Here is a 15214-nt window from a genome sequence, read left to right on the forward strand (position 1 = left end):
AAGAATAAGAATGAATTGCTACAACTGCACCTTCAAACCTTTCTAAATATTTTTGGTGTCATTTTTATTTTATTTTTTTAAAAAATCAAGTCCTCAACACATATGGCACTGCCTATATAGGCAAGGGCACATGTAAAACAGAATAATTATGGGTTTTGATTTTCCTTCAACCATAGAAAACTCAATTTTAAGCCAATCATTTAACCAATCTATTTCTCAAGGTGGCAATTGTGAAAAAAAATAATTTTTAAAGAAAGGTTATAATACTGAAATTACTATTTTATGGCCCAGTCATATTAAGTCATACTAATTAGTCATATTAAGATATCAACACAATTGCATATTAGCCTGTCAGAAAAGGATATAGATGATTAAGTTTTTTAAAAAATCAAATTAAGCTTGCTGATTTGGGATTTTATTTTCATTGCTATTAAAGCTGAGTGGCAGCTTCATTTAAATTCCTATATCCACATTCACTGCTATGCTTGCATTTTCAAATCCCATTCCCCTCAAAAGTCTGGATCCAGATGGATTGTACCACATATTATGATCTGGTCAGTTTACACAAGCTCTTACTGAACATATATATGCTCATTGTAAATAGCAATGGAACAAATACCAAGAATTCTACATTCTCTTTCAGAAAGCGGTTCATTGATAGTAGGACTGATTTATTATTTTTGTGGAAATGCCTTCAAGTCAGTCTTGACTCTTCGCAGCAGCCTGGAGAAGTCCTTGCAGATTTCTTGGCAGGATTAGAGAGGCTGGCCCAAGGCCATCCAACTGAGTTTGTGATTAATCAGAACTAGAACTCATGGTCTCCCTGTTTCTAGACTTATGTGTTAATCACTACACCAAAAACTGGCTAATATACAACTTTTTTAGCATGAATGCTGTCCTTGATAGCTCATCATCCATCGGGGAGTAGACTTTACTGACTAAAAATGATGATTAAAGGTAGCATTTCCTCTCCACCCTATTGTGTTTTGTTTTGTTTTCTTTTTTTTTTTTTAACACGGCTCACTTTCGCCTCTGGTGGACAGTTTGGAATGTCCACCAATGGAAACCATGGGCGGGGGAGAAGGGAAGAGTCTCTTTATGCTTTTGTTAGATCTCTAACACAGTTGTCACCTAAAATTTCCTGGAAGTACCAAGACAGGCAGACAAGACTTTCATCTCCTACCGTTTCCTTCCCCTCCTTCTGTCTCTGTATCTAATTTCCGGTTGCGGCCCGCCTCCTATTATCTGAGCAAATCAGGGAGGCCTTCGGGTTTTTCCACCCGCGTGACTATGACGCCAAAATGCCACTCCCGTGACGTCAGTGGGCTGAGGCGGAAGAAGAGCGTAGAGGAAATATCGAGGTGAAGCGACGGAGTTAGGCGGCTGCTCGGTAAATAGTTTTGGGGGGGTGTCGGAGCGAGGTCTCGGAAGCTTTTATTGTTGGGGGAAGTCCTTTTCTGCCTTTCCCCCTCTTTTCCATCGTATTCTCCTTTGTTTGTGGTTAGACTTAAGAAAATTATGTCTATTTGGAATTGTGTTTGGGCTTTCCCCCTTGCTAGTATTCCCAGCGCCCACCCGCAACGCCCTACAAGCACAAACCTGCGTCGGGTACATCATCTAGACCAGGGGTAGGCAACCTTGGCTCTTTTATGACTCGTGGACTTCAACTCCCAGAATTCCTGAGCCGGCTGGCTTAGGAATTCTGGGAGTTGAAGTCCACGAGTCATAAAAGAGCCAAGGTTGCCTACCCCTGATCTAGGCGACTTTGTCTTGGACAGAGCAAGCCTCTTCGTTTTATATTGTTTGTCCCTTTTTGCCCTGCTATAAAGTAAGCTCATCTAGTCTGTCCTTCAGCTGTGACGGACTACCACTCATATCATCTCCACTGATGGAGGGAGGAGAGCACATCTGGAGTGGTGGCAAGTTCTGGAAGAGTACTGTAAAGATTTCTATTTGTATTTGATTGGAATAATGTATTGAATGGGTATGCTAACATTTGGGTAAGGAATGATGTTTTTTTCAATACTCTAATTTGTTGTAATTATTAAATTTATATTTCATTCAGAACCTACTGCCTTTGAAAAATAAATCCACAGTCTGTTAAGGTAAAGTAACATAGCTGAATTTTTGTACTCAAAAGTTTCTTAACCAAGGGGGCTTCATTGTGACTTTATGTTTAAAATTGTTTTGGTCCAAAGAGAAATTGATTTGATTTTATTTGGCTTGATTCTCTTTTTAATTCTTTGCTTTATCTATGGTGGGTTAGCTGATGTTTATCCTATTGATGTGTAAATGATGGTACCATCAGTTAAACCAAATAAATATCAGGCAGACCATCCTTTCAAATCATTTCATTTTAAGTTATTTAACATAGTGCAAATTTAATTTCTTTAACGTCCTTATAAATAAAAAAGAGTTAAATGGGAAACAATTTTTTGTTAGACAGTTTCTGAAGATGATTGAAAGATTTGAGGATTTCCAGACTGTATGGTTGGCAGGTCACAATCTTTAGTAACTATCAATACTATGACAAGATTGCTTGTCATTGTATCCACCTTATTCGGATGGATATTCTGTATGACAAAGATGTAACCAGCTGAAAGTTGCTTAACAACTCTCTCATTAATAAGTGGACTTTTTTCTAGCTCTCCTATTGACTACTGATGCTGGGAAATACTTCAGTAATATTAGAACACCTGAGGTTTCCTGTCATGAGGGTTTTATCTCTCTTAACCCAAAACCTTTACATAGATAATTGTAGATTAAATATATTTCTGTATAAGAAGGAAATATAATATATTTTTGATAGGTGCATTATTTACATTATTTAGCTCAACCATTGAGCCCCTTAATCCCTATCTAATGCTATCTAATTTATGACAGGCAGGTTCTAAATATTTCCAAGATTGTGACTCCTGATTTTTAGAACTCAATGAGAGTCATTAAAAATACAAGCCCATTTGTATTGTTCCATCCTTTCATTAGAATAGCTCTGTTTTAGGCTTGAGTCTAATACATGTAGAAACCATTTGGGAAAAGTACAAAAGTGTGACAAAGGTTAGAACCAAGAGATCTGGTTATATGAGATCCAGCAGTGACAATAAAGCTTAGTTTTAGTGCTAAAGCTTCATCTTAATATTAACTGTGTCCCTTATGTAAAAACTAATAAAAATTACTTATATAGAGATATGATAGATTATAGGTAGTTTGGTCCTTGCCCAGTCTAAATATAGATCAGAGGACTTTACCACCAAGAATTCCCATCTAACACGTTCATATCTTTGGAGGGTGTCTGGGTTGAGAAAAGATGTCTGAAAGAGCAAATGTTGTTTTGTTTCTTAGAGAAGGGTTACATTTTTATTTTTTGCTTGTAAATAAGTAGGTTTTTGCTCTGCCGTATTTTTTTTATTTCTCTTGACATAACTATTAGTAAGTATACCACATATTCAGATTGTGTGTTGGAGATGGCATTGATATGGGTTAATGATTCATTGCCACAGAGGGATCTACCTTCAGAAGTGTAGGTTCTCTAAATAAGAATGCATTTCAAAATATTTGATAACTGGATAAGGCTGGTTGAGTTAGATGGCAATAGGGAAGAAGTCACGATACGTCGTGCGATGTCACGTGACGTCACGAGTTTGACATGCCTGGTCTGTAGCCATGGTCCATGGCCACAAAAGGCATTTAAAGGGGATTGTAGTGAAGAAAAGATTGAGAACCGTTGAGGTAGAGCAATATAATAAAATACAATTTAACATAATTCATACAATGTAATACAACACAACACAAGGTTTTGAAGAATGAACAGAGGCTTTTTTTTTGTAATTCTGTTGAGTTTTTGATACATAGTTAGGGCAATAAGAAAAGTTTATATAAAAACTGCAGCAAAAACCTGGCTTAAGCTTGCTGAGTAATGATAGAACTAACACAGAGAGAATTTTCTCCCAGAACAGTGAATGTTGGCTAACAGGCTGCGAAATAGGCTGGCCAGTATGCGCACATGTGTGCATGTGGTCCCACTCACACTAGTGCCAATGCGGCTATGCAAATAGGGCGCTGTGTGACGAAAACAGGGTACTGCATGGTGAAAATGGGGCAGTGCTAGTGTCACGTGAGTGCTAGCACTGCCCCGTTTGCATCACATTTGCTCACGGCCCTGTTTGTCTGTGCGCATGCGTGTACGTGTAAAATGCTTTTCTCTCCCTTTCCCTCCGCCAATCGAGAACGGTTGGAGATCTCTGTTCTAGGTTGTTCCCATTCTGAAATGTAGTGTATTTATCATGAAACTCTAATTGTAATTTTAGTAATCTGATTGGGCGTTTCTTTGGTCGATGACTATATATTTTAATAAATTAGAGTTTCTTGATGTATTGGCCAAATGTTCTTGTAGTTTTTAATACGATGATACTTTGTTCCTATGTTTCCGCATCTTCCGTTTTCTCAAGACTTGTAGGCTGACTCGTTTTCTGTCAGGATGGATCTACTGTTTGGGCGCCGGAAGACCCCAGAGGAGATGCTACGGCAAAATCAGCGGGCTCTGAACCGTGCCATGCGAGAATTAGACCGTGAGCGGCAGAAACTGGAGACCCAGGAGAAAAAGATCATTGCTGACATCAAGAAAATGGCTAAGCAAGGACAGATGGTGAGTTTGGAAAGAAAGGACAAATATGGTTTTTGAACGTCACCAGAAGAAAATCTGTGTATCTGCTTTCTAACCTAGTTCTTCCATCTCAGGATGCTGTGAAAATCATGGCTAAAGATCTGGTGCGAACAAGGCGCTATGTTAGGAAATTCATCCTGATGCGGGCTAACATCCAGGCAGTGTCCCTTAAGATACAGACACTCAAATCAAACAACTCCATGGCTCAGGCAATGAAAGGTGTCACCAAAGCCATGGCTACCATGAACAGACAGGTGGGTAAGCTGCATACTAGTTAAGCTGCAGAAACTCTCTTAAACTGCTCCTTTTGAATCTATACCAGTGATGGTGAACCTTTTAGAGTCCGAGTGCCCAAACTGCAATCCAAAACCCACTTACGCATCGTCAAGTGCCAGATGGGTGTGGCCCATTGGCTGGGTGTGGCCCATTGGGTGGGCGTGGCTGCGGTGATAATGGCAGACTGGCTGGGGCTAAAAAGTTCAATACATCAATTCCAACTTTGCAAGATCTTTTTTTTCCCATGAGAAGTTGAAATTGACTGATTGAACCTTTTTTTTTTTGCACACGGCGGCAGAGGCCTAAAGTGAAAAGGTTTTATAAAACCCAGCTGAAGGCCTAGGACTGGGGCGATGGTGCATGTGCCCACAGAGAGGGCTCTGAGTGCCGCCTCTGGCACCCGTGTCATAGGTTTGCCACCACTGATCTATACCATACTCACTGATCAAGCATCTGATTGCATTCAGAAGGTCCCACTTTAAATCAATCTGCCTAAAATTCCAGAGAATCAACGACAGATTAGGCATCTGGAACTAGAAATCCAAATAATTTGATTTAATAAAAGGCAGCTTTCTAAAAGCTATTTTGTTATTAGAATAGAGTAACAGAGTTGAAAAGGATCTTGGAGGTCTTCTAGTCCAACCCCCTGCTCAGGCAGGAAACCCTATATCATTTCGGACAAATGGCTGTCCAGTCTCTTCTTAAAAACTTCCAGTGTTGGAACATTCATAGCTTCTGGAGGCAGGTTGTTCCACTTGTTAACTGTTCTAACTGTCAGGAAGTTTCTCCTTAGTTCTAGGTTGCTTTTCTCCTTGATTAGTTTCCATCCATTGGTTCTTGTCCTGCCTTCCGGTGCTTTGGAGGATAGCTTGACTCCCTCTTCTTTGTGGCAATCCCTGAGATATTGGAGCACTGCTATTTCTTTTAATAGTATATGTGGGTTGTTAAATAGATATTATATGTAGTCCTTGTTTAGCAACCGCCTCATTTTAGTGACCATTTGCAGACTGATGAAGAAATAATTTTGCAGTCCTCTCATTTACGATCTTTGCAGGTCTATAAAACAAAAAAACTTGAAAATGAGGTCATAAGTACAGTGGTGGTTTTGTTAGTGATCACTTCACGTAACCACTGAGTTGTTGATTACAGTTGTGGTTGCTAAATGAGGATTACCTGTAAAATCTGTTTTGTTTGTTTTTCAGAAAGGGAATGAAATTGAAACTGCTTAATGCAGAGGTGTCAAATGCCCGTCCGCGGGCCAGATGCGTCACGCAGAAGCCGCATCCACCCCATTGCTGGCAATGGCAAAACAGTCCCGATACGTCGCGTGACGTCACGTGACATTGCGAGTTTGACATGTCTGGCTTAATGGGAAGAACTAGACAATGGAGACTAGGCAGAAAATGTAGCACAGAAACATTTTAAATTGATTAATTCAGAAAATGTGCCACTTAAGGTATCATAACAAGTTTACAGATACTTTTTTCACCTTACATTGAATTGTTTTTCAGCAGGATTCTCCAGACTGGATGCAATCTGTCCAGAATTATTCTCACTATCACTTGGTCAATTAATATTTTTTTTAAATGAACATTCAACCTCTTAGTAACAGTAATCTGCTACTCTAGTGATGTTACTTCACTCGCTGTTGCTCATTCCTGATCACCTCCAGGACTGTTTTTAATGCAGCTGTGTGGACTGTTAATGTCGATATCTAGGATGGATCATGGAACAGAGTGTAATCTGCTTCTGGGTGCAATTCAGGGTGCCGTTTTTGACCTTTAAATCCCTACATGGCACAGGATCAGGTTATTTAAGGGATTGTCTGTCCATCTGTCATCTGTCCATCCCATCAGGTCCAGCAGAAATAGTATATTCTGGGTCTCATCTGCTATCGAGTTCCATCTGACAGGACCTAGGACACATGCCTTTTTTGCTTCAGCTTTTGCTCTTTGTAACATCACTTCCTATGAAGTGAGATTAGCCTCATCTCTATTAATCTTCCAGGAAGCTTTGAAAAGGTGGTTCTTTCATCAACCCTGAGGTTCTGTGGTGAGCCTGTACAATGGTGAATGAGGCCAAATGATGATTGTCCTCCTGTTCTCTTGGAGGTCTTTTATAGTTTTGTTTTACCTTTGTTATTTATGTCTGTTTTTATTAATTTCAGGTGTGGTTTTAACTTTTTTGCTTGTAAGCCTCCTACAGTCACTTTTTGTGTGATTGGCAATGATATACATTTGCTAAATAAATAAAATATTCCCTTCCTTTCCAAAAGGTGAAAAGCAAGTGATGGTTTATTTCCTTTTCTGAGATTTTATAACAGTGTTACTTCTTGCCTTCTTTTAGCTCAAGTTGCCTCAGATTCAGAAGATCATGATGGAGTTTGAAAAACAGTCAGAGATCATGGAAATGAAGGAAGAGATGATGAATGATGCTATTGATGATGCAATGGGAGATGAAGAGGATGAGGAGGAAAGGTAATTAGCATTAGAGACAGGAAAGCTCATAAAGGTTGCATATTGAAGAGAAAGTTTGGCATCTAAGTGGTGGCAAATGATAGCTTTTTTACCTTCAAATCCCTCCCTGAAATCCAGATCTATGCACAGTAAAGCCAAGCCTGTTAATTCAATCTGACATTGAGGAAAGAATTGAGATTCAGTTAAGGGAAGTGATGGATTAGCCATGCAAACAAGTGCATTTCATTTCTTGCTTTCCATTCACAGTGATGCTGTTGTCTCCCAGGTGTTGGATGAGCTAGGTCTGACACTGACCGATGAGCTGTCAAGTAAGTATTTGCATGAAATGAAAATTAAGAAAGAAGTACAGCAAGAGAAGAGACACTTGATCCACTTTGTGATTCAGTAGCCCTAGAAATTGAATGACTGAATAAATAAATAAGAAAGAGACCAAAGCTCACATAATTCTTGTAAATCGCAGATGGATAAAAATCATTATTTCTATCCAGTTGGCTGGCTCATAATATATTATCATAAAATCCAATAGACTTAAAACAAGATGGGATGTGGTCACTCTATACAGACAAACAAAAATAACAGAAAAACATTCAACAGTTAATAGTGTTCCAATACATCTTTAAAAACAGGTATTTCAACAAAGATTAAAAATACATTGTGAGTGGTAATGATGCCAGTAAGCCTGGGGCTCTTAAACTTTGTGCACTGTAACTCCCTAGTCACCATAATAGTACAACTTCAGAAATTTACCCTAATTAGTGCAATTTTAACTGAAGTTAAAGGGTAACACTTGAATGCATTGGTCCCCTTTGAAATGAATGTAATTTCTTAATTGTGAAATTAATTGTAGAAAATATGGTCCTGATTACTTTACTCAAAAAACCCAGAATAAAATAGGTTGGTATCTGTGTAGAAAGAAGACACTGAAAGTACGTAGAGAGAGATTTATTTTAAAAATGGACAGTCTTCCCCCGCTTCTTCCAATTCAAATGATGGTGCTATAGGGGTCTGTCTTGGTCCATGCATGCAAAGTCCAGTCCTGTCTTATAGGTTCTGGACTTTCCATCCTAACTTCCTTGGATTAATCTGCTTGTCCAGGTAGAGTAGGAAAATGAGCTTGTTGTTTAGTTCTAATGTGTGCAAAAAGTCATAAGTAAAATGCATTGCCCCTTGATCTGTTCAGAACAACAAGAAGCAATTCTGCTTGAAGGTTTTCAAGCTTTATTTTAGTCTGTTTGGGAGGTGAGCCAAGGCATGACTGTAAGAGAACCTCTTGGTTCAGGAAAGGGCACACTTGGTGCATTAAATAAATTTTTACAAAGGCTGCCACCTGCTCCTTGAATTGGAGATATGAATCTAAAAGGATGTCCTGATTTCTTACTAGTTCTGTTTGAGGTACTGCCACCCATCCAGAACCAAAGCTGGACAAACATTGGATCCAGGAAGCCCTAAAATCCTAGTCTTGCTAGGAGCTGAAGCCTGTTCTTCCCCATTCAGATCCCTACACCCTCTTGACATTGATACAGGACCTCCCCCAGGATCACTTGGTTGCCCAGGAATGGAGATGTAAAGCTGGGTATCATTAGAATACTGATGACACCTTACCCCATGCTGCTGAATTATCTCATCCAGCACTTTGTTTAATTGTTAAAACAGGAGTAGGGAGAGTGTTAAGCTAGACTTTTTCCCACTCATGAATTCCTTTTGGAACTGGTCTCCGGAAGGAAAATTAGCACAATACCGTGCCCCTGCTTCCATTCCTTAGCACCAAAATAAATAATCAATATCAAAGGGTGCTGAGAGATAAGGGGGAAGCAAAGATGCACCATTTTCGTCTTGCTCTTGCCAGAGGTCATCCATAAGTGTGATTAATGCTAGGGTTAAAGACATAATGTGATATGTCAAACTTTGCCCATTTTGCCATAGTTAACCTAACCATGATAAGTATGATGCATGAACTCCATATATACAGTAATCCTGATGCCACAGTCTTGGGCAGAGAGAACTGGGAATGGATGGGAAAATGGTGTTATTGGGTTGTTGCAGATTTCACTCTCTTCCTTGCAGATTTGCCTTCCACTGGTGGTTCTCTGAGCGTGGCAGGAGGAAAGAAAGCTGAAGCCTCAGCAGCCCTTGCCGACGCAGATGCTGATTTGGAGGAGCGGTTAAAAAATCTACGGCGAGACTAGGAGAGCAGTGCCCAGCTCCCTTGCCCTCCCTTAGCTTGGGTGGCTCTTCAGCCACTCCTGGTGTTAGGATTACAACTCTGCTGTGGCAGGGAGTCCTAGCTTCGCAAGCTTGTGTGAGGTTGACCGTGGGGGCATAAGTGGGGGGAAAGAAGGGTTAAACCAAGCTATATGGTGCTTTTATATTCCCTTTTGATTTGAAAGGACTTTCAGCATCACTTGGCAAAATTATACAGCAATTTTTTTTCTTTTTTCCCTATCATGAAAATGCCTCCATTTCCATGAGGCTGGATAGCTTGGGATCTAAAGGAAGTTTCCTTCCTGGGGGGAGGGCAAGAGTGGGTGACATTCCCTACTCAATACTGTGTTCTTTTAGTGATGATGGCAAGGTGAGGAGAGGAACACGGGGTACCTTGGCTGATATCCTGGCCATAGAAAAGTGGCCAAGGACTTTATGACTTTTCCCATTAAAGCTTTATATAAAACACTACCCCTGGGGGCAAGCAGGTAGGCAGGCTGGCTGGCCTCCACATTGCAATTCTTTGTCTCTTGTAATAAAGGTTGTAGTTCGTTCCTCTGGCATCTGCTGTTGCACCTGAAATGGAACAAAATGAAACTGGCCCCTGACCACAGTAGTCCTAAATGTCCTACACTGCATATTGGTCTCTCTTTGTGCAGTTGGTGACTTTTGGAGCAGGACATGTTTTATGTGAGAAATTTAGGTAGATTGCCTTGGTTCTAGATGTTTTCCTTTGCATCTGGGAGTATATAAAGACCATTGTAAGTGTCTTTTTATTCTACATATGTTTGAAAATACGGGCTCAGTGAGTTGTAGGCAGGATAGGTGGGTTAAAGCAAAGGAAAGACTCCTACAAATTTGGTTTGGAGCAGAGAGCACTAAGGAAATACCTACTTGAATAGTGCAAAATTAAGCTGTGAGATTCATTTCAGCAGAATAAAGTGATAGTTTTGACCTTTATTGCAAAGGAATTCACTTGTCCTCTATAACTTTGGATGTTAAATCCAGCAATCCCGGTTGCTGTACGGAGACATCAGGGACAGAAAAAGGCTGAAAGAGAGGAAGATTTCCCTTGAGTCCAGCCTGTGGGCATGCTACAGGAAACCTGAGTGCCTCCTGTGGAATCAGGATGCTGGATGAGAGGCTCTTTGGCTGATCTAGCAGGAATGCTTTGCGTTACTAGAATCCAAAAGAAAGGTGTACACAGTTGTGCCGGGGAATTGTTCAGATGGAGTTGGGGCTTTGTTGAAGAGCTCCAGAAGATGAAGGGAATTTGTGAGGCCTGCCGAACCTATTTTATGTGCCCAAACTAGCTTCATTCTAGACAGAAAACGGGAAGAAGGAATTTCTGGGATCTCTTCCGTTTTTGTTCACCTGATATATATTGACTTTCTGCAAATGATCCAAGGAGGCTGATTTTCTTTTTCCTTGTCTTTATTTTTAATTATTATTTTTGGAGGAGGGGTGCTTCTGATTCCCAGGATCCAAGGTGGAATATCATCTGAGATCTGAATTGTTTGGAAGCACAGTATCCAGGGTGTCCCAGGGATGGTGGAAGTGGTGGTACTGAAAGATGCCCGATCATGGGATGGGTCCGGTAGGTTGTTTGATGTAAAGCTCTTCCGCAGGTTTATTTTTCCTTAAGTGCTGCTGCACAAAGCAAATATGGCAAAGATGAGGGTCCCAAAATCTGGGAACATTATGCCATTAATGGAAAATCAGAAGACTTCCAACTGAATAAAGAACAATGACTCAATAATTTAACATGTCCAGTCAGAATAAAATGCAGGGGCTTTATTGAAGTTGGGAACTCCTGTTGCAGCGCCTGCTGAGAATATTGCATCAGTGCTGAGCTTTCTGTTGGTTGAGCACTCCGGAGTCCCTATGGGAAAGGAAACATAGCTGGCTGGGGTGTCCCAGTGATTTGGAGGCTGTAAAAATAATAAAGGAGAAAATAAATAGAGAAGTATAGGTATGTCTTCCACTGCTGTGGGATGTAATGCTTCTTAGGCTAAGCCATACCTTTCTTGGCAAAGAGGTAGGGGGACAGCTGCTAGCAAACATTTGGATTCATTACCACAAACTAGGATAATATGGAGTTTGTTGGCTTGTAATCAGTATATCAGCGCAATCAGTATATGGTGGGAACCCAACCATTGATTTCAGTGTTGTCCAAATTGGGCCATCACATAGTACATGTAGATACAGCAACTGTATTTGACAGCCAAATTATTTAGGAAAACTATTTCCTCCTGTAGTTTTGGGGGGCTTCTGTGTCAGTATCTGAGTTTGGATTAAGGGTTGCTAATGTTTTCTCTTGCAGGAGACATATGTCTTTAATATACACTGTCTTGCAAAAATCTACTTGAAGCTTTTGCCTGTCTTTTTATTTTCCTGTGTAGAAAGTATGTGTGGAGTCAAGCAAGATTCCTGTGTTCAGACCTCCCCACTAGTGGCAATACTGTTTATCTTCAGAAATTCCTTTCTAACAGAAATGGGATAAGATGGGATTGTCATTCATCCCACATTCCTGGTATTCATCCCCATTCTATAAATTGTTTTCCCTGTTAAGCACCCTGATATCATGGAAGCCTGCATTTAAAAAATGAAGTCAAGGAATAAAGTTTTGTTGTAGTAACTGCTACACTTCTACATGCCTTTTGTCCTTTAAATAAAATGAAAAGAGTGAAATTCTTTCCTCCAACGTAACATAATTGCTGCACACTCCCTTTTTCTGACTGAGTTCCCCATAAACCAGTCAATCTCTATTGCAATTTGCCATGTTCCCACTGAACACTGCCACCAATCCTTTTACCCCTGCAGTCTAAGCAATACAGGGACACTCACCTAGGGATTGTTTTTTAAATCCGGGTGATCTATGCCCAGTGCCCGCAAGCAGGAATAATATGTCTCCAGCAGCTCCTTGCATGCCTCTTTTCCCTTTTCTTTAACACTGCAAAGGTAAAGAAGTGGTGAAGAAATGAGAGTATTGCTAGTTTCTCTTACAACTGAACAACAGCTCAGAAACCTGGAGATCTTGAAGCTCTCCCTGCAACTCTCCTACCACACGCATAGTGGGGGTAGTGACTTGGTAGCTTCCCTAGGCAACCTTGGCTCTTTTATGACTCGTAGACTTCAACTCCCGGAATTCTGGGAGTTGAAGTCCACGAGTCATAAAAGAGCCAAGATTGCCTACTCCTGTCTTACGCCAAGGCAAGCACAAGTGCCCACTTTAAAATAATGAAATTTTTATTGTATTTTCCCAAGATCTGTTTTGCTTCTGTTGCAGGTCTTGCTCAATGACATAAGGATTATAGTTCTTGATTTATATATAGAATGTCTTCAGTTTGAAACTTAACATTTTTTAAAAAAAATATTTTTCTTCCTTTCCTGAAGTACTTATCTTTCTGCTAAACCTTTGGTTTTGGTTTTTTAAAAAATAAATGCACCAGTCCACTGTTTCATCGCTTTTCACATTCATCAGTAACCCATATGGGTGAGTAGTTCTGTCCTGTAGTGCGAAGAATCACATTTGAACTGAAACAGCAGGAGAGGCTGGGTTATATTTTGGTTTTTAGGTTGGTAATTATGTCCATTTCAGGAGAGAGGAATGTATATCATTTTATTTACAACTTGAAGCTTTTGGACTGGTTCAGAGGTCCAGTCCATTTAGAAGAAGTGAAAAGCCTTTAGAACCCGTGGAATTTCTTCGGTGAAATGGGACTGAAACTGATTGCGCAATACCAGAACTGAAACTGATTGCGCAATACCAGATCGTATGTGGTTCTACATTAGGGAACGTAATTTTCGTATTTGTTGCAGGTTGTACTTTGGCAGCAAGCTGGAGATACAAAGAGACACATTTTTTTTTAAAATTATAAAAAAAGATGAGGCCAAGTCAAATGCCAATTTTCATTATTTAAATCACATTCTGGGAATTGACGTCCATCTTAAAAGTTGCCAGGTTTAAAAACACTGATCTAGAAGATGTCTAGGATATGAAGGCTGTCCTGGAGGATCCTATGTTTTCCTATCCATTGCTGTAAAGAGCAAAGGTGCCTATTGATTGGATGATCTTAGAGATAGTCCTCAACATAACAATTGTAATTGAGCCTGGAATTATGACTCAAAGTTTCTGTGGTCATGTGGGTCACCATGTATCCGGATCCTATTATATTATATGATATTGTTCGCTGCTAAATGAATGCAGTCATTAAGCAAATTTTATGGATGTTAAGTGAATCAGTTTTACCCAATGGGGTGTTTTTTACTGGAAATGAAGTACATGCCAAAAATCAGCAAAAAAACCAAAATATTCAGTTGTGTGATCATGGAACATTGCAAACAGCCATGAAGGTGACTGAATTATCAAGTGCCCCAAATGCAATCCTGGGACCCTGTTTGTGCACATGCACGTGTGTGCACTTGCAGCTATCAGGTCATAAATAGCTTTTGGTGGGTCCATTATAACTTCAAATGGTCACCAAGCAATCAGTCTCAAGTCAAAGACTATTTAGCTAATATAGAACAGTGAACATCATGTTAGTCTATCAGCTGTGAGAACTCAGACCAAGAGTGTTTGCTGGTTGCTTCATGGATCAGAAATTTCAGTAAATGGAGTAAGCTATGGTTAAATATGAACATAGGTAATGTCTCCATGCCAGGAAAAACTTCAGCTACTGGTTTCTGTGTGTAAAAGAGCAGAAACAAAAGACCGCAGCATTCATTCCCTGCCCTTGTACAACTTGAATATTTTAGAGGTAGATGATTAACAGGATTAGTTGAAGTGATTTCACTTTCTTTCATCTACTTCAAATAACCATGTTTTCTTAGTTTTACACAGTCTCAATTCATCAGGGCACAATTTTATTTACCTACTTTTGAACTTGATCCCTCTGACCTGTTTTTTTTTTCCTAAGCACCATTTAAGCTTACTTTTTTCCAGAACTGTTTTAATTTTTGAGGACGTGGGAAGGCTACAAGTGGGAGTTGCAACAAGAAATTGTGAGGGTTGAACATTCTAGTTCAGGGTTCCAGCCAGCTGTGTCCTTATGTACTAATGTTCTCTTCCACTTTGATTTTCATCCTTTACTTTCCAATAGTAATATTATTCAGTGGACACTGAGAAAATTCAGACCCACATTTAGGGGCAGGCAACCTAATTTTTTTTAAATGAATTTTTAAAACATAATTTGAAAACAGTATGACGAGATAAAAGTTTTTAAATTATCTATACATGATATTATGTATAAACTATATATTATATAAAAAGTTTAATTTTGAGGAAAAGACCTATTATATAATAGATGAAATGTTGAAAAATAAATCCTATATTACTTAGATAGGAAAAAAAATCAGAGGGGGGAGGGGAAAGAAAAAAAAATAACTCGAAAGAGGATTAGGCAATTTTTTGCTTTTTAAATATTTTGGACTTTGAGTCTCATGGTATTGCAAACTTTTGTTTTCAAAATGCTTGTGCAGTATCAGCTTCTTAGCCTGGTTTAAATTATTGGAGTAGAGGAGTTTTATATTCTGAAAACAACAACAACAAAAAAAGGACGGTGGGTGGGCCATAACAAATAGCCATCTTCTGTCT

General features: G+C 39.6%; 1 protein-coding gene and 1 pseudogene across 2 annotated transcripts; both read left to right on the top strand.

Moving 5' to 3' along the window:
- The first annotated feature begins 1250 nt into the window (after window positions 1-1250).
- On the top strand, window positions 1251-12264 carry CHMP2A (charged multivesicular body protein 2A). 2 transcript variants are annotated; one of them, XM_039357818.1, is made up of 7 exons: window positions 1276-1390; window positions 2066-2105; window positions 4449-4645; window positions 4738-4917; window positions 7286-7416; window positions 7663-7724; window positions 9481-12264. In XM_039357818.1, exons 3-7 carry the CDS (start codon window positions 4478-4480, stop codon window positions 9600-9602), a joined length of 663 nt encoding a protein of 220 aa, XP_039213752.1. In that variant the 5' UTR covers window positions 1276-1390; window positions 2066-2105; window positions 4449-4477; the 3' UTR covers window positions 9603-12264. The 2 variants fall into 2 exon arrangements, with proteins under 2 accessions (XP_039213753.1, XP_039213752.1); XM_039357819.1 differs by lacking the exon at window positions 2066-2105 and having other exon boundaries at window positions 1251-1390.
- LOC120314567 overlaps window positions 11078-15214 on the top strand; it is a 41321-nt pseudogene continuing 37184 nt past the window's right edge.

The sequence above is a fragment of the Crotalus tigris genome, unplaced genomic scaffold, assembly GCF_016545835.1.
Source record: "Crotalus tigris isolate CLP2741 ecotype Arizona unplaced genomic scaffold, ASM1654583v1 scf7180000018954.1357295, whole genome shotgun sequence".
NCBI lineage: Eukaryota > Metazoa > Chordata > Lepidosauria > Squamata > Viperidae > Crotalus > Crotalus tigris.

What these genes read in the sequence shown, in the direction of transcription:
- CHMP2A (XM_039357819.1), top strand. Translation starts at nt 4,478, where the DNA reads ATGGATCTACTGTTTGGGCGCCGGAAGACCCCAGAGGAGATGCTACGG. An exon ending in TGGCTACCATGAACAGACAG is followed by an intron (nt 4,918 to 7,285) that starts GTGGGTAAGCTG and finishes GCCTTCTTTTAG; the next exon opens with CTCAAGTTGCCTCAGATTCA. An exon ending in ACTGACCGATGAGCTGTCAA is followed by an intron (nt 7,725 to 9,480) that starts GTAAGTATTTGC and finishes TCTTCCTTGCAG; the next exon opens with ATTTGCCTTCCACTGGTGGT.